General features: G+C 47.1%; 1 protein-coding gene across 1 annotated transcript in view; it reads left to right on the top strand.

Annotated features, from left to right (window-relative positions):
* The window catches only part of ADAM12 (ADAM metallopeptidase domain 12), a 227,376-nt gene that overhangs the window by 205,112 nt on the left and 3,292 nt on the right, over positions 1-18,972 (top strand). Inside the window, exons 21-22 of the mRNA XM_038743975.1 lie at positions 2,006-2,140; positions 4,502-4,623. Of these exons, the coding sequence (XP_038599903.1) occupies positions 2,006-2,140; positions 4,502-4,623 (257 nt within the window). The remainder of the gene's footprint in view (positions 1-2,005; positions 2,141-4,501; positions 4,624-18,972) is intronic.

Below are 18,972 nucleotides of genomic sequence, written 5' to 3'. Positions count from 1 at the left end.
GCTCAATAAATACGACTGAATGAATGAATGAATGAAGTCATCAGAATAAATAGAAATAAAGCTAGATGCACATCATTAAGAAAATAAATAGAATAGTAAATATGTACAAGTTAAGTAGAGTAATAAATCTATACAAACATATATACAGTGAGAAGTGGGTGAGAAGCAGCGTGGCTCAGTGGGAAGAGTCCAGGCTTTGGAGTCAGAGGTCATGGGTTCGAATCCCGACTCTGCCACACGTCTGCTGTGTGACCTTGGGCAAGTCGCTTCACTTCTCTGGGCCTCAGTTCCCTCATCTGTCAAATGGGGATGAAGACTGTGAGCCCCCTGTGGGACAACCTGATCACCTTGTAACCTCCCCAGTGCTTAGAACAGCACTTTGCACATAGCGAGCACTTAATAAATGCCATCATTATTATTATTATTAATATTATTATTATTATCATTACAAGCAATTGAATGAATGAGCCCCAGACTCTGCCCCGTCATTCCTCTCTCCCTCCTCCCCCTCTCCGTGCCCCCCACCTTACCTCCTTCCCTTCCCCACAGCACCTGTATAGATGTATATATGTTTGTACATATTTATTACTCTATTCATTTATTTTTCTTACTTGTACATATCTATTCAATTTATTTTATTTTGTTAATATGTTTGGTTTGGTTCTCTGTCTCCCCCTTCTAGAGTGTGAGCCCGCTGTTGGGTAGGGACTGTCTCTATATGTTGCCAACTTGGACTTCCCAAGTACTTAGTCCAGTGCTCTGCACACAGTAAGCTCTCAATAAATACGATTGAATTATTGATTTCACTTGGACATATCTATTCTATTCATTTTATTTTGTTGATATGTTTGGTTTGGTTCTCTCCCCCTTGTCCCCCTCTCCATCCCCCCATCTTACCTCCTTCTCTTCCCCACAGCACCTGTATATATGGATATATGTTTGTACAGATTTATTACTCTATTTATTTATTTATTTATTTTACTTGTACATATCTATTCTATTTATTTTATTTTGTTAGTATGTTTGGTTTTGTTCTCTGTCTCCCCCTTTAAGACTGTGAGCCCACTGTTGGGTAGGGACTGTCTTTAGATGTTGCCAACTTGGACTTCACAAGCGCTTAGTCCAGTGCTCTGCACACAGTAAGCGCTCAATAAATACGACAATTATTTATTTTACTTGTACATATCTATTCTATTCATTTTATTTTGTTAATATGTTTGGTTTGGTTCTCTATCCCCCCCTTCTAGACTGTGAGCCCACTATATTGGATAGGGACCGTCTCTGTATGTTGCCAACTTGGACTTCCCAAGTGCTTAGTCCAGTGCGCTGCACACAGTAAGCGCTCAATAAATACAACTGAATTATTTATTTTACTTGTACATATCTATTCTATTCATTTTATTTTGTTAATATGTTTGGTTTGATTCTCTGTCCCCCCCTTCTAGACTGTGAGCCCACTGTTGGGTAGGGACCGTCTCTAGATGTTGCCAACGTGGACTTCCCAAGCGCTTAGTCCAGTGCTCTGCACACAGTAAGTGCTCAATAAATACGATTGAATTATTTATTTTACTTGGACATATCTATTCTATTCATTTTATTTCGTTAATATGTTTTGTTTTGTTCTCTGTCTCCCCCTTCTAGACTGTGAGCCCACTACTGGGTAGGGACCATCTCTATATGTTGCCAACTTGGACTTCCCAAGCGCTTAGTCCAGTGCTCTGCACACAGTAAGCGCTCAATTAATACGATTGAATTATTGATTTTACTTGGACACATCTATTCTATTCATTTTATTTTGTTAATATGTTTGGTTGTCTGTCCCCCCCCCTTCTAGACTGTGAGCCCACTGTTGGGTAGGGACTGTCTCTACGTGTTGCCGACTTGTACTTCCCAAGCGCTTAGTCCAGTGCTCTGCACACAGTAAGCGCTCAATAAATACGATTGATTGATTGATTGATTGATTGCCCTCGGCCCGGGTCTGAGGCCAAGCTGTGTCTGCCCACAGAAGGGAGGCATCGGGGGATTTCGGCCGCCGCCTCGGCCCTTCCATGCGGGGGGCCCGGTCCTGCCCCCCGTCCCACCACCGGCTACTCCACCTCCACGGGGGCCTCCGAGCATCCCCCCAAGGCCACAGGCCCAGGTGAGTCTACACTGCCCCGGGACCACCTCCATCCATCAAAAATAATAATAATAACGGCATCTGTTGCCACCTTGGACTTCCCAGGCGCTTAGTACAGTGCTCTGCACACAGTAAGCACTCAATAAATACGATTGAATTATTTGTTATACTCGGACATATCGATTCTATTCATTTTATTTTGTTAATGTGTTTCGTTTGGTCCAACTTGTACTTCCCAAGCGCTTAGTACAGTTCTCTGCACACAGTAAGCGCTCAATAAACACGATTGAATTATTTATTTTACTTGGACATATCAATTCTATTCATTTTATTTTGTTAATATGTTTCGTTTGGTCCAACTTGTACTTCCCAAGCGCTTAGTACAGTGCTCTGCACACAGTAAGCGCTCAATAAATATGATGGAATGATTTATTTTACTTGGACATATCGATTCTATTCATTTTATTTTGTTAATGTGTTTCGTTTCGCCCAACTTGTACTTCCCAAGGGCTTAGTACAGCGCTCTGCACACAGTAAGCGCTCAATAAATACGATTGAATTATTTGTTTTACTCGGACATATCGATTCTATTCATTTTATTTTGTTAATATGTTTCATTTGGTCCAACTTGTAATTCCCAAGCACTTAGTACAGTGCTCTGCACACAATAAGCGCTCAATAAATACGATTGAATTATTTATTTTACTTGGACATATTGATTCTATTCATTTTATTTTGTTAATATGTTTCATTTGGTCCAACTTGTACTTCCCAAGCGCTTAGTACAGTGCTCTGCACACAGTAAGCGCTTAATAAATACGATTGAATTATTTATTTTACTTGGACAGCAATGTGACTCAGTGGAAAGAGCCCGGGCTTTGGAGTCAGAGGTCATGGGTTCAAATCCCGGCTCCACCACTTGTCAGCTGTGTGACTTTGGGCAAGTCACTTCACTTCTCTGGGCCTCAGTTCCCTCATCTGTAAAATGGGGATGAAGACTGTGAGCCCCCTGTGGGAAAACCTGATCACCTTGTATCCTCCCCAGCGCTTAGAAATGTGCCTTGCACATAGTAAGTGCTTAACAAATGCCATTATCATTATTATTATTATTCTCTGTGCCTCAGTGACCTCATCTGTCAAATGGGGATGAAGACTGTGAGCCCCCCCCATGGGACAACCTGATCACCTTGTAACCTCCCCAGCGCTTAGAACAGTGCTTGGCACATAGAGAAGCAGCGTGGCTCAGTGGAAAGAGCCCGGCCTTTGGAGTCAGAGGTCATGGGTTCAAATCCCGACTCCGCCAGTTGTCAGCTGTGTGACTTTGGGCAAGTCACTTCACTTCCCGGCGCTTAGAACAGTGCTTTGCACATAGTAAGCGCTTAACAAATACCGTCATTATTATTTCTCTGGGCCTCAGTGACCTCATCTGGAAAATGGGGATGAAGACTGTGAGCCCCGCGGGGGACAACCTGATCACCTTGTAACCTCCCCAGCGCTTAGAACAGTGCTTGGAACATAGAGAAGCAGCGTGGCTCAGTGGAAAGAGCCCGGCCTTTGGAGTCAGAGGTCGTGGGTTCAAATCCTGGCTCTGCCACTTGTCAGCTGTGTGACTTTGGGCAAGTCACTTCACTTCCCGGCGCTTAGAACAGTGCTTTGCACATAGTAAGCGCTTAACAAATACCGTCATTATTATTTCTCTGGGCCTCAGTGACCTCATCTGGAAAATGGGGATGAAGACTTTGAGCCCCCCGGGGGACAACCTGATCACCTTGTAACCTCCCCAGCGCTTAGAACAGTGCTTGGCACATAGAGAAGCAGCGTGGCTCAGTGGAAAGAGCCCGGCCTTTGGAGTCAGAGGTCGTGGGTTCAAATCCTGGCTCCGCCACTTGCCAGATGTGTGACTTTGGTCAAGTCACTTCACTTCCCAGCGCTTAGAACAGTGCTTTGCACATAGTAAGCGCTTAACAAATGCCGTCATTATTATTTCTCTGGGCCTCAGTGACCTCATCTGGTAAATGGGGATGAAGACTGTGAGCCCCGCGGGGGACAACCTGATCACCTTGTAACCACCCCAGCGCTTGGAACAGTGCTTTGCACATAGTAAGCGTGAGTCCACTGTCCCCCTTTTAGACTGTGAGCCCACTGTTGGGTAGGGACTGTCTCTATATGTTGCCAATTTGTTCTTCCCAAGCGCTTAGTACAGTGCTCTGCACATAGCAAGCGCTCAATAAATACGATTGATGATGATGATGATAATCAATGCCATTATTATTATTATTATTATTATTATTATTATTATTATTATTATTATTATTATTATTAAGCCGGTAGTATGTTTTATCTCCCGGAGGCCTGCGACGCGATATTTTTGCTCTATTGCAGGAAATCCAGAAGCCCAACCCTCCCCAGAGGCCTCTGCCAGCCGACCCCCTCACCAAAGCTTCCCGGACTTTTGGGACAATGCCGGGAAAACAGGATACTGGACTTCCCATCGCACCCGGGAGGTGAGTCCGTCGACCAAACCGCCACCGCGAAAAAACCAGTGCGGCCCAGTGGAAAGAGCCTGGGCCCGGGAGCCTGAGGACCTGGGTTCTAATCCCGGCTCTGCCACTTGTCAGCTGTGTGACTTTGGGTAAGTCACTTCACTTCTCTGGGCCTCGGTGACCTCATCTGGAAAATGGGGATAAAGATGGTGAGCCCCACGTGGGACAACCTGATCACCTTGTATCCTCCCCAGCGCTTAAAACAGTGCCTTGCACATAGTAAGTGCTTAACAAATGCCATTATTATCATTATTATAATTATTATTCTCTGTGCCTCAGTGACCTCATCTGTAAAATGGGGGTGAAGACTGTAAGCCCCCCGTGGGACAAGCTGATCACCTTGTAACCTCCCCAGTGCTTAGAACAGTGCTTGGCACATAGAGAAGCAGCATGGCCCAGTGGAAAGAGCCCGGGCTTTGGAGTCAGAGGTCGTGGGTTCAAATCCCGGCTCTGCCACTTGTCAGCTGTGTGACTTTGGGTAAGTCACTTCACTTCTCTGGGCCTCAGTGACACCATCTGTAAAATGGGGATTAAGACTGTGAGCCCCACGTGGGACACCCTGATCACCTTGTACTATGTGCCTTGCACTTAGTAAATGCTTAACAAATGCCATTATTATTATTATTATTGTTATTATTATTATTATTATCATTATATTTATTCTGACGACTTGACACCGGTCCACATGTTTTGTTTTGTTGCCTGTCTCCTCCCTTCTAGACTGTGAACCCGTTGTTGGGTTGGGACCATCTCTATATGTTGCCGACTTGTACTTCCCAAGCGCTTAGTCCAGTGCTCTGCACACAGTAAGCGCTCAATAAATACGATTGAATGAATGAGTGAAAGCTTCCAGTCTAGAGAGCTGCTACTAGTCGCTGTTGCTTCAGAGAGTTGAGCACATGGAAAATCAGTCAATGACTGGAATTTATGGAGTGCCTTCTGGCCTACTGAACTGAACACTTACTACAGTGCTCTGCACACAGTAAGCGCTCAATAAGTACGATTGAATGAACTGAATGAACACTTGGGAGAGTCCAGTGAAGTGAGCAGATAAGCTCCCTTCCCTCAAGGAGCCTAAAGTCTGCTGTGTGCAGAGCACTGAGAAGCAACGTGGCTCAGTGGAAAGAGCACGAGCTTGGGAGTCAGAGGTCATGGGTTCTAATCCCGACCCCGCCACCTGTCAGCTGTGTGTCTTTGGGCAAGCCACTTCACTTCTCTGGGCCTCAGTTCCCTCATCTGGAAAACGGGGATTAAGACTGTGAGCCCCCCGTGGGACAACCTGATCACCTTGTATTCAGCGCTTAGAACAGTGCTTGGCACATAGTAAGCGTTTAACAAATACCATAATAATTATTATTATTATTATCCCCCCCAGCACTTAGAACAGCGCTTTGCACATAGTAAGCGCTTAACAAATGCCATTATCAATTAATTAATTAATTCTCTGTGCCTCAGTTCTCTCATCTGGAACCTCATCATCATCATTGACCTTGGCTTCACAGACTCCGTCCTCTCCTGGTTCTCCTCTTATCTCTCCGGTCGTTCTTTCTCAGTCTCTTTTGCAGGCTCCTCCTCCCCCTCCCATCCTCTTATGGTGGGGGTTCCCCAAGGTTCAGTGCTTGGTCCCCTTCTGTTCTCAATCTACACTCACTCCCTTGGTGACCTCATTCGCTCCCACGGCTTCAACTATCATCTCTACGCTGATGACACCCAGATCTCCATCTCTGCCCCTGCTCTCTCCCCCTCCCTCCAGGCTCGCATCTCCTCCTGCCTTCAGGACATCTCCATCTGGATGTCCGCCCGCCACCTAAAGCTCAACATGTCGAAGACTGAGCTCCTTGTCTTCCCTCCCAAACCTTGCCCTCTCCCTGACTTTCCCATCTCTGTTGACGGCACTACCATCCTTCCCGTCTCACAAGCCCGCAACCTTGGTGTCATCCTCGACTCCGCTCTCTCATTCACCCCTCACATCCAAGCCGTCACCAAAACCTGCCGGTCTCAGCTCCGCAACATTGCCAAGATCCGCCCTTTCCTCTCCATCCAAACCGCTACCCTGCTCATTCAAGCTCTCATCCTATCCCGTCTGGACTACTGCACTAGCCTTCTCTCTGATCTCCCATCCTCGCGTCTCTCTCCACTTCAATCCATACTTCATGCTGCTGCCCGGATTATCTTTGTCCAGAAACGCTCTGGACATATTACTCCCCTCCTCAAAAACCTCCAATGGCTACCGATCAATCTGCGCATCAGGCAGAAACTCCTCACCCTGGGCTTCCAGGCTGTCCATCCCCTCGCCCCCGCCGCCCTCACCTCCCTTCTCTCCTTCTACTGCCCAGCCCGCACCCTCCGCTCCTCCACCACTAATCTCCTCACTGTACCTCGCTCTCGCCTGTCCCGCCATCGACCCCCGGCCCACATCCTCCCCCGGGCCTGGAATGCCCTCCCTCTGCCCATCCGCCAAGCTAGCTCTCTTCCTCCCTTCAAGGCCCTGCTGAGAGCTCACCTCCTCCAGGAGGCCTTCCCAGACTGAGCCCCTTCTTTCCTCTCCCCCTCGTCCCCCTCTCCATCCCCCCGTCTTACCTCCTTCCCTTCCCCACAGCACCTGTATATATGTATATATGGTTGTACATATTTATTACTCTATTTATTTATTTATTTATTTATTTTACTTGTACATTTCTATCCTACTTATTTTATTTTGTTGGTATGTTTGGTTCTGTTCTCTGTCTCCCCCTTTTAGACTGTGAGCCCACTGTTGGGTAGGGACTGTCTCTATGTGATGCCAATTTGTACTTCCCAAGCGCTTAGTACAGTGCTCTGCACATAGTAAGCGCTCAATAAATACGATTGATTGATTGATTGATTGGAAAATGGGGATGAAGACTGTGAGCCCCCCGTGGGACAACCTGATCACCTTGTAACTTCTCCGGCGCTTAGAACAGTGCTTGGCACAGAGTAAGCGCTTAACAGATACCATTATTATTATTATTATTATCATTATGATAGAGTGTCTAGGCAAGGTCCCTGCCCTCATGGAACTGGCAGTCTGCTGTGTGCAGAGCACTGTACAGAGCGTTTGGGAGCATATAATAGAGCGAGTAGACACGATCCCTGCCCTCAGGGAGCTGACAATCTACTATAGCAATAATAATAATGATGGCACTTATTAAGTGCTTACTATGTGCAAAGCACTGTTCTAAGCGCTGGGGAGGTTACAAAGTGATCCAGCTGTCCCACGGGGGGGCTCACAGTCTTCATCCCCATTTTCCAGATGAGGGAACTGAGGCCCAGAGAAGTGAAGTATTTTATTTTGTCAATATGTTTTGTTTTGTTGTCTGTCTCCCCTTTCTAGACCGTGAGCCCACTGTTGGGTAGGGACCGGCTCTAGATGTCGCCGACTTGGACTTCCCAAGCGCTTAGTACAGTGCTCTGCACACAGTAAGCGCTCAATGTGAATGAATGAATGAAGTGACTTGCCCAAAGTCACCCAGCTGACAGTTGGCGGAGCCGGGATTTGAACCCATGACCTCGGACTCCAAAGCCCGGGCTCTTTCCACTGAGCCACGCTGCCACTACACGCAGAGCACTGAACTGAGCTCTCGGGAGAGTCCAATAGAGTAGCAGACACTGTCTCTGCCTTCAGGAAGCTTTCAGTCTGCTGAGAGCAGAGTACTGGATGACTGAGCATTGGGGAGAGTCCAATAGTAGACACGATCCCTGCCCTCTGGCAGTTTACAATCTAGCAGGGGAGGTAGACACTAAAGACAGGGAAATATTCATTCACTCCTTCAATCGTATTTATTGAGCGCTTACTGTGTGCAGAGCACTGTACTAAGCGCTTGGGAAGTCCAAGTTGGCAACATATAGAGACGGTCCCTCCCCAACAACGGGCTCACAGTCTAGAGGATCAATGGGACCCCCCAAGTGGGGATCCATCAATCAATCAATCGTATTTATTGAGCGCTTGCTGTGTGCAGAGCACTGGACTAAGCGCTTGGGAAGTACAAGTCGGCAACACGTAGAGACAGTCCCTACCCAACAGTGGGCTCACAGTCTAGAAGGGGGAGATATGTTTGTATATATTGTATATATGTATATATGTTTGTACATATTTTTTACTCTATTTTATTTGTACATATCTATTCTATTTATTTTATTTTGTTAGTATGTTTGGTTTTGTTCTCTGTCTCCCCCTTTTAGACTGTGAGCCCACTGTTGGGTAGGGACTGTCTCTATATGATGCCAATTTGTACTTCCCAAGCGCTTAGTACAGTGCTCTGCACATAGTAAGCGCTCAATAAATACGATTGATGATGATGATGATGATGAGACAGAGAACAAAACCAAACATACTAACAAAATAAATAAATAGAATAGATATGTACAAGTAAGATAAATAAATAAATAAATAAATATGTACAAACATATATACATATATACAGGGCATATACATATGTCCTGAGGCCCGGGTGTTGGGGCGCAGGTGTGGCAATAATAATAATTATTATCGCATTTGTTAAGCACTAAGCAGCGTGGCTCAGTGGAAAGAGCCCGGGCTTTGGAGTCAGAGGTTGTGGGTTCAAATCCCGCCTCTGACAATTGTCAGCTGTGTGACTTTGGGCAAGTCACTTCACTTCTCCATGCCTCAGTGACCTCATCTGTAAAATGGGGGTCAAAATTGTGAGCCCCTTGTGGGACAACCTGATCACCTTGTAACCTCTCCAGTGCTTAGAACAGTGCTTTGCACAGAGTAAGCGCTTAATAAATGCTGTCGTTATTATCATTATTATTACCGGGCACTGTACTAAGCACTGGAGTGCGTACAAGCAAATCGGGTTTTGTTTTTTGTTTTTTTAATGACATTTATTAAGCGCTTACTATGTGCAAAGCACTGTTCTAAGCGCTGGGGAGGTTACAAGGTAATCAGGTTGTCCCACGTGGGGCTCACAATCTTCATCCCCATTTTACAGATGAGGTAACTGAGGCACAGAGAAGTTAAGTGACTTGCCCAAAGTCACACAGCCAAGTGGCAGAGCCGAGATTTGAACCCATGATCTCTGACTCCAAAGCCCGGGCTCTTTCCCATTGAGCCACGCTGCTTCTCTAAGCAGGGGTCGGACGCGGCCCCTGTCCCACAAGGGGCTCACGGCTTAATCCCCATTTTACAGTTGAGGGGACTGAGGCCCGGAGAAGTGAAGTGACATGCCCAGGGTCACACGGCAGACAAGGGGCGGAGCCGGAATTTGAACCCAGGTCCTTCTGACTCCCAACCCCATGCTCTATCCACTAGACAGTACTGCTTCTCTGCCTGTCTATTTGTTTTGTTTTGATGTCTGTCTCCCCTGTTCTAAACCGTGAGCCCGTTGTTGGGTAGGGATTGTCTCTATCTGTTGCCAAATTGTACTTTCCAAGCGCTTACTACAGTGCTCTGCACACTGTACGCGCTCAATAAATATAGCGTGGCTCAGTGGAAAGAGCTTGGGAAGTCCAAGTTGGCAACGTATAGAGACGGTCCCTCCCCAACAACGGGCTCACAGTCTAGAGGATCAATGGGACCCCCCTCAAGTGGGGATGTCCTGAGGCCCAGGTGTTGGGGTGCAGGTGTGGTAATATTAATAAAAATAATAATAGTAATAATAATAATAATAATAATAATCACATTTGTTAGGCACTAAGCAGCGTGGCTCAGTGGAAAGAGCCCGGGCTTGGGAGTCAGAGGTCGTGGGTTCCAATCCCGGCTCCGTCAACTGTCAGCTGGGTGACTTTGGGCAAGACACTTCACTTCTCCGGGCCTCAGTTACCTCATCTGTAAAATGGGGATTAAGACTGTGAACCCTACGTGGGACAGCCTGATTCGTTCAATCGTGTTTTTTGAGCGCTTACTGTGTGCAGAGCACTGTACTAAGCGCTTGGGAAGTGCAGTGACCTTGTATCTCCCCCAGCACTTAGAACAGTGCTCGGCACATAGTAAGCACTTAATAGATGCCAGTATCATTATTATTATTATTATTAAATACGATCGAATGAATGAATGAATGAATGAATGAATGAATGATGGGGAAGCTGTTCTCTAGTGGAGAAGTAGCATGGAAGTCGTGGGGAAGCCCAGTTTCTTTCTCCTTCATCCCAGCACTCCTCTTCCTCCTCATCCTCCTTTCCCCTGGCTCCTTGCCAGGTGGCCCTGGGGAATAATAATAATAATAATAATGGTATTTGTTAAGCACTTACTATGTGCCAAGCACTGTTCTAAGCACTGGGGTAAATACAAGGTGATCAGGTTGTCCCACGTGGGGCTCACTGTCTCCATCCCCATTTTACAGTTGAGGGAACTGAGGCCCAGAGAAGTGAAGTGACTTGCCCAAGGTCCCACAGCTGACAAGTGGTGGAGCCAGGATTAGAACCCATGACCTCTGACTCCCAAGCTCAGGCTCTTGCCACTAGGCCATGCTGCTCTTCATTCATTCATTCAGTTGTATTTATTGAGCGCTTACTTTCATTCATTTTCATTCAATCGTATTTATTGAGCGCTTACTGTGTGCAGAGCACTGTACTAAGTGCTTGGGAAGTACATGTTGGCAACATATAGAGACGGTCCCTACCCAACAACGGGCTCACTGTCTAGAAGGGGGAGACAGACAACAAAACAAAACGTGTAGACAGGTGTCAAGTCATCAGAACAAATAGAAATAAAGCTAGATGCACATCATTAACAACATAGATAGAATAGTAGGTATGTACAAGTAAAATAAATAGAGTGACTAATCTGTACAAACATATATATAGGTGCTGTGGGGAGGGGAAGGAGGTGGGGCGGGGGGAGGGGGAGGGGGAGAGGAAGGAGGGGGCTCAGTGTGGGAAGGCCTCATGGAGGAGGTGAGCTCTCAGTCAGGCTTTGAAGGGAGGAAGAGAGCTAGCTTGGCGGATGTGCGGAGGGAGGGCATTCCGGGCCAGGGGGAGGACGTGGGCCGGGGGTCGATGGCGGGACGGGCGAGAACGAGGTACGGTGAGGAGATTAGCGGCAGAGGAGCGGAGGGTGCGGGCTGGGCTGGAGAAGGAGAGAGAGGAGGTGAGGTAGGAGGGTGTGAGGGGATGGACAGCCTTGAAGCTGTCCCCTTACTGTGGGGGTTCCTCAAGGTTCAGTTCCTGGTCCCCTTCTGTTCTCGATCTACACTCACTCCCTTGGTGACCTCATTCGCTCCCACGGCTTCAACTATCATCTCTACACTGATGACACCCAAATCTCCATCTCTGCCCCTGCTCTCTCCCCCTCCCTCCAGACTCGCATCTCCTCCTGCCTTCAGGACATCTCCATCTGGATGTCTGCCCGCCACCTAAAGCTCAACATGTCCAAGACTGAACTCCTTGTCTTCCCTCCCAAACCCTGCCCTCTCCCTGACTTTCCCATCTCTGTTGGCGGCACTACCATCCTTCCCGTCTCACAAGCCCGCAACCTTGGTGTCATCCTTGACTCCGCTCACTCATTCACCCCTCACATCCAAGCCGTGACCAAAACCTGCCGGTCTCAGCTCCGCAACATTGCCAAGATCCGCCCTTTCCTCTCCATCCAAACCGCTACCCTGCTCGTTCAAGCTCTCATCCTATCCCGTCTGGACTACTGCATCAGCCTTCTCTCTGATCTCCCATCCTCGTGTCTCTCCCCACTTCAATCCATACTTCATGCTGCTGCCCGGATTGTCTTTGTCTAGAAACGCTCTGGGCGTGTTACTCCCCTCCTCAAAAATCTCCAGTGGCTACCAATCAACCTACACATCAGGCAGAAACTCCTCACCCTTGGCTTCCAGGCTGTCCATCCCCTGGCCCCCTCCTACCTCTCCTCCCTTCTGTCCTTCTCCAGCCCAGCCTGCACCCTCCGCTCCTCTGCCGCTCACCTCCTCACCGTTAGGCCTCGTTCTCGCCTGTCCCACCGTCAACCCCCAGCCCCCGTCCTCCCCCGGGCCTGGAATGCACTCCCTCCGCCCATCTGTCAAGCTAGCTCTCTTCCTCCCTTCAAGGCCCTACTGAGAGCTCACCTCCTCCAGGAGGCCTTCCCACACTGAGCCCCCTCCTTCCTCTCCCCCTCCTCCCCCCTCCATCCCCGCCGCCTTACCTCCTTCCCTTCCCCACAGCACCTATATATATGCATATATGTTTGCATGTATTTATTACTCTATTTTACTTGTACATATTTATTTTATTTATTTTATTTTGTTAATATGTTTTGTTTTGTTCTCTGTCTCCCCCTTCTAGATTTTGAGCCCACTGTTAGGTAGGGACCATCTCTAGATGTTGCCAACTTGGACTTCCCTAGCGCTTAGTACAGTGCTCTGCACACAGTAAGCGCTCAATAAATATGATTGATTGATTGATCGACTGAAGCTGAGAGTGAAGAGTTTTTGCTTAATGCACAGGTTGACTGGTAGCCACTGGAGATTTTTGAGGAGGAGAGTAACATGCCCAGAGCGTTTCTGCACAGAGATGATCCGGGCAGCGGGGTGAAGTATAGACTGAAGCAGGGAGAGACAGGAGGATGGGAGATCAGAGAGGAGGCTGATGCAGCAATCCAGTTGGGATAGGATGAGAGATTGAGCCAGCAGGGTAGCGGTTTGGATGGAGAGGAAAGGGCGGATCTTGGCGATGTTGCGGAGGTGAGACCGGCGGGTTTTGGTGACGGATTGGATGTGAGGGGTGAACGAGAGAGCGGAGTCGAGGATGACACCGAGGTTGCGGGCTTGTGAGACGGGAAGGATGGTAGTGCCATCAACAGTGACGGGAAAGTCAGGGAGAGAGCAGGGTTTGGAAGGGAAGACAAGGAGTTCAGTCTTGAACATACTGAGTTTTAGATGGCGGGCAGACATCCAGGTGGAGATGTCCCAAAGGCAGGAGGAGACACGAGCCTGAAGGGAGAGAGAGAGAGCAGGGGCAGAGATGGAGATTTAGGTGTCATCAGCGTAGAGATGATAGTTGAAGCCGTGGGAGCGAATGAGTTCACCGAGGGAGTGAGAGTAGATCGAGAACAGAAGGGGACCAAGAACTGAACCTTGAGGAACCCCTACAGTAAGGGGATGGGACGGGGAGGAGGAGCCCACAACGGAGACTGAGAATGAACGACCGGAGAGATAAGAAGAGAACCAGGAGAGGACGGAGTCTGTGAAGCCAAGGTTGGATAGCGTGTTGAGGAGAAGGGGGTGGTCCACAGTGTCAAAGGCAGCTGAGAGGTTGAGGAGGATTAGGATGGAGTAGGAGCTGTTGGATTTGGCAAGAAGGAGATCATCTGCTCACTTTGTGCAGAGCACTGGACTAAGCGCTTCGGAAGTCCAAGTCGGCAACATCTAGAGATGTTCCCTACCCAACAGCGGGCTCACAGTCTAGAAGGGGGAGACAGACAACAAAGCAAAACATATTTACAAAATAAAATCAATAGAATAGTAAATATGTACAAGTAAAATAGAGTAATAAATCTGTCCAAACATATATACAGGGGCTGTGGGGAGGGGAAGGAGGGAGGGCGGGGGCGATGGGAAGGGGGAGAGGAAGGAGGGGGCTGAGTGTGGGAAGGCCTCCTGGAGGAGGTGAGCTCTCAGTAGGGCTTTGAAGGGAGGAAGAGAGCTAGCTTGGCGGATGTGCAGAAGGAGGGCATTCCAGGCTGGTGTATACATATATACATATGTGCATATGTACATATGTATATATATAGATTCATTCATTCATTCAATCATATTTATTGAGCACTTACTGCGTGCAGAGCACTGTACTAAGCACTTGGGAAGTCCAAGTCGGCAACCTATAGAGATGGTCCCTACCCAACAGCGGGCTCACAGTCTAGAAGGGGGAGACAGACAACAAAACAAAACATATCGACAAAATGAAATAAACAGAAGAAATATGTACAAATAAAATAAATAAATAAATCGAGTAATAAATCCATACAAACATATATACATCTATACAGGTGCTGTGGGGAGGGGAAGGCGGTGAGGCAGGGGGATGGAGAGGGAGAGGAGGGGGAGAGGAAGGAGGGTGCTCAGTGTGGGAAGGCCTCCTGGAGGAGGTGAGCTCTCAGTAGGGCCTTGAAGGGAGGAAGAGAGCTAGTTTGGCGGATGTGCGGAAGGAGGGCATTCCAGGCTGGTGTATACATATATACATATGTGCATATGTATATATATATATATATATATATATATATGTATGTATATAGAGTAATAAATATGTACAAACATACATACATATATACAGTGCCTTGCATATAGTAAGTGGTTAATAAATGCCATTATTATTATTACTATTCGCTGAGCCTCAGTTACCTCATCTGTAAAATGGAGATGAAGACTGTAAGCCCCAAGTGGGACAACCTGATTACCTTCTATCTACCCCAGCGCTTAGAACAGTAAGCGCTTAATAAATGCCATTATTATTATTATTAGTCGCTGAGCCTCAGTTACCTCATCTGTAAAATGGAGATTAAGACTGTGAGCCCCTCGTGGGACAACCTGATTACCTTCTATCTACCCCAGCACTTAGTATATATATATATATATACACACACACATATATATATATACACACACACATATATATATATATATACACACACACATATATATATATGTTTGTACATACTTATTACTCTGTTCATTTATTTTATTTGTAAATATTTATTCCATTGATTTTATTTTGTTAATCTGTTTTGTTTTGTCGTCTGTCTCCCCCTTCTTGACTGTGAGCCCGCTGTTGGGTAGGGACCGTCTCTAGATGTTGCCAACTTGGACTTCCCAAGCGCTTTGCACAGTGCTCTGCATACAGTAAGCGCTCAATAAATACAATTGATTGATTGATTGATTGATTGATGTTGCCAACTTGGACTTCCCAAGCGCTTAGCACAGCTTGGGAAGCTTGGGGGAAGCAGCGTGGCTCAGTGGAAAGAGCCCGGGCTTTGGAGTCAGAGTTCATGGGTTCGAATCCCGGCTCCGTCGCTTGTCAGCTGTGTGACTTTGGGCAAGTCACTTAACTTCTCTGTGCCTCAGTTACCTCATCTGTAAAATGAGGATTAGGATTGTGAGCTCCCGGTGGGCCAACCTGATCACCTCGTAACCTCCCCAGCGCTTAGAACAGTGCTTTGCACATAGTAAGCGCTTAATAAATGCCATTATTATTAATTAGCACGGTGCCCTGCATACAGTAAGCGCTCAATAAATACGATTGAATGACTGAATGAATGACCAACGGGCTCGCAGTCTAGAAGGGGGAGACAGACAACGAAACAAAACAAGCAGACAGATGGCATTACCATCTGAATAAATAGAATTATTTATGGAAGTTTTGGACTCTCCCGGAGCCATCCCTTGGTTCCCACCTCAGTCAATCGTATTTATTGAGCGCTTACTGCGTGCAGAGCGCTGTACTAAGCGCTTGGGAAGTACAAGTTGGCAACATATAGAGACGGTCCCTACCCAACAGTGGGTTCACAGTCTTGAGCGGGTTCACCTCCCGCTCAAGCGCAGAACCCCTGACCCTTGCTAAGGCCTTCGGGTAACACGAGCAACTGTGGCCGAACAAATGCGAGGGGCCACAGCGACGTCTACTACAGCTATTCCTGCTGACCGGGTCCGTCCCGCGACCGCAGGCTGCATCCCTTCTCCCCAGGAAGCACAGGGGACCGGGCCAGAGAGTGCGGATGGCTCCGTGCATAATAATAATAATGATAGCATTTTTTAAATGGCATTTATTAAGCGCTTACTCTGTGCAAAGCACTGTTCTAAGTGCTGGGGAGTTTACAAGGTGATCGGGTTGTCCCACGTGGGGCTCACAGTCTTAATCCCCATTTTCCAGATGAGGGAACTGAGGCACAGAGAAGTTAAGTGACCTGCCCGAAGCCACACAGCTGACAAGTGGCGGAGGCGGGATTTGAACCCATGACCTCTGACTCCAAAGCCCGGGCTCTTTCCACGGAGCCACGCTAAGCGCTTACTCTGTGCAAAGCACTGTTCTAAGCGCTGGGGAGGTTACAAGGTGATCAGGTTGGCCCACGGGGGCCTCACAGTCTTCATCCCCATTTTACAGGTGAGGTCACTGAGGAGAAGTTAAGTGACTTGCCCAGAGCTGGGATTTGAACCCATGACCTCTGACTCCAAAGCCCGGGCTCTTTCCGCAGAGCCACGCTGCTTCTCTTAACATCTCTTAACATCAAGCGCTTAGTACAGTGCTCTGCACATAGTAAGCGCTCAATAAATACGATTGATGATCCCCGCTACTGCAAAGACAATTCTTCCACAGGTCTTGCCAGTGGCGGGACGCACCCCTCCCCTCTTCGCCGTCATTGTCTGAGCGATGCTCACTGAGCAGCCGCGGTCCAGACAATAATAATAATAATAATAATAATAATAATAATAATAATAATAATAATAATGCTGGCATTTATTAAGCACTTACTATGTGCAAAGCACCGTTCATTCATTCAACTGTATTTACTGAGCGCTTACTGTGTGCAGAGCACTGTACTAAGCGCTTGCAAAGTACAATTCAGCAACAAATAGAGACAATCCCTGCCCAAAACGGGCTCACAGTCTCGAAGCCAGGGAGAACAGTGCCTCCTGTTAGACTGTGAGCCCACTGTTGGGTAGGGACCGTCTCTATATGTTGCCAACTTGGACTTCCCAAGCGCTTAGTACAGTGCTCTGCACACAGTAAGCGCTCAATAAATACGATTGATGATGATGATGATGATGCTATGTTGCCAACTTGTACTTCCCAAGCGCTTAGTCCAGTGCTCTGCACACAGTAAGCGCTCAATAAATACGATTGATGATGATGATGATGATGATATGTTGCCAACTTGTACTTCCCAAGCGCTTAGTCCAGTGCTCTGCACACAGTAAGCGCTCAATAAATACGATTGATGATGATGATGATGATGATATGTTGCCAACTTGTACTTCCCAAGCGCTTAGTCCAGTGCTCTGCACACAGTAAGCGCTCAATAAATACGATTGATGATGATGATGATGATGATATGTTACCAACTTGTACTTCCCAAGCGCTTAGTCCAGTGCTCTGCACACAGTAAGCGCTCAATAAATACGATTGGCGATGATGATGATATGTTGCCAACTTGTACTTCCCAAGCGCTTAGTCCAGTGCTCTGCACACAGTAAGCGCTCAATAAATACGATTGATGATGATGATGATGATGATATGTTGCCAACTTGTACTTCCCAAGCGCTTAGTCCAGTGCTCTGCACACAGTAAGCGCTCAATAAATGCGATTGATGATGATGATGATGATGATATGTTGCCAACTTGTACTTCCCAAGCGCTTAGTCCAGTGCTCTGCACACAGTAAGCGCTCAATAAATACGATTGATGATGATGATGATGATGATATGTTGCCAACTTGTACTTACCAAGCACTTAGTCCAGTGCTCTGCACACAGTAAGCGCTCAATAAATACGATTGACGATGATGATGATGATATGTTGCCAACTTGTACTTCCCAAGCACTTAGTCCAGTGCTCTGCACACAGTAAGCGCTCAATAAATACGATTGATGGTGATGATGATATTAAATGCTTAAAAATACCATCACAATAATAATATCTGCACTCTAGTACACAATTCAATTTCTAAAACGGGTGCGCTAGTAGTTTTCTCTGACAGCAGAACGTCTATTAAGGCGTTTGGCTCAACAGGCTTCTCTCAGGGGCCTTAAGGAATAATCACGTCTAAATTCACCTGTAAATCTCAAATCCCTAAACAAACATTAATTACGCCTTACAGCAGCCAAAAAGAGGTTGGCTGGATTGTTAACCCCAGAATTATAGATAATTGAACTGAAGAACAAAAGAATAAATCATCCCCCCGTAATTGAGAAGCAGCCAGCAGATTGAAAGACATTAGTTCTATCATCATCATTCATCATCATCAATCGTATTTATTGAGCGCTTACTGTGTGCAGAGCACTGGACTGGGCGCTTGGGAAGTTCAAATTGGCAACATATAGAGACGGTCCCTGCCCAACGGTGGGCTCACAGTCTAAAAGAAATAACAAATCTAACAAATATTTCTATCTCCTCAGAAATAACAAATTCACTATTTTGAATGAAAGCATTACAGTTCTAAGCGCTGGGAAGGTTACAAAGTGATCAGGTGGTCCCACGGGGGGCTCACAGTCTTCATCCCCATTTTACAGATGAGGGAACTGAGGCTGCTTCTCTAGGGACAAGGGGCCCTACTGTGCCTCGATGGGAACGGGACGACGGCGGCTGAGAGATTCTCTCTCAGAGACATTTCCTCTCCCGGGAGACGGTGAGCACTGG

This window comes from Tachyglossus aculeatus, chromosome 3, assembly GCF_015852505.1.
Source record: "Tachyglossus aculeatus isolate mTacAcu1 chromosome 3, mTacAcu1.pri, whole genome shotgun sequence".
Classification (NCBI taxonomy): domain Eukaryota; kingdom Metazoa; phylum Chordata; class Mammalia; order Monotremata; family Tachyglossidae; genus Tachyglossus; species Tachyglossus aculeatus.
Note: the sequence above shows the minus strand (reverse complement) of the source record. Positions and strands in the feature narration are given on the sequence as shown.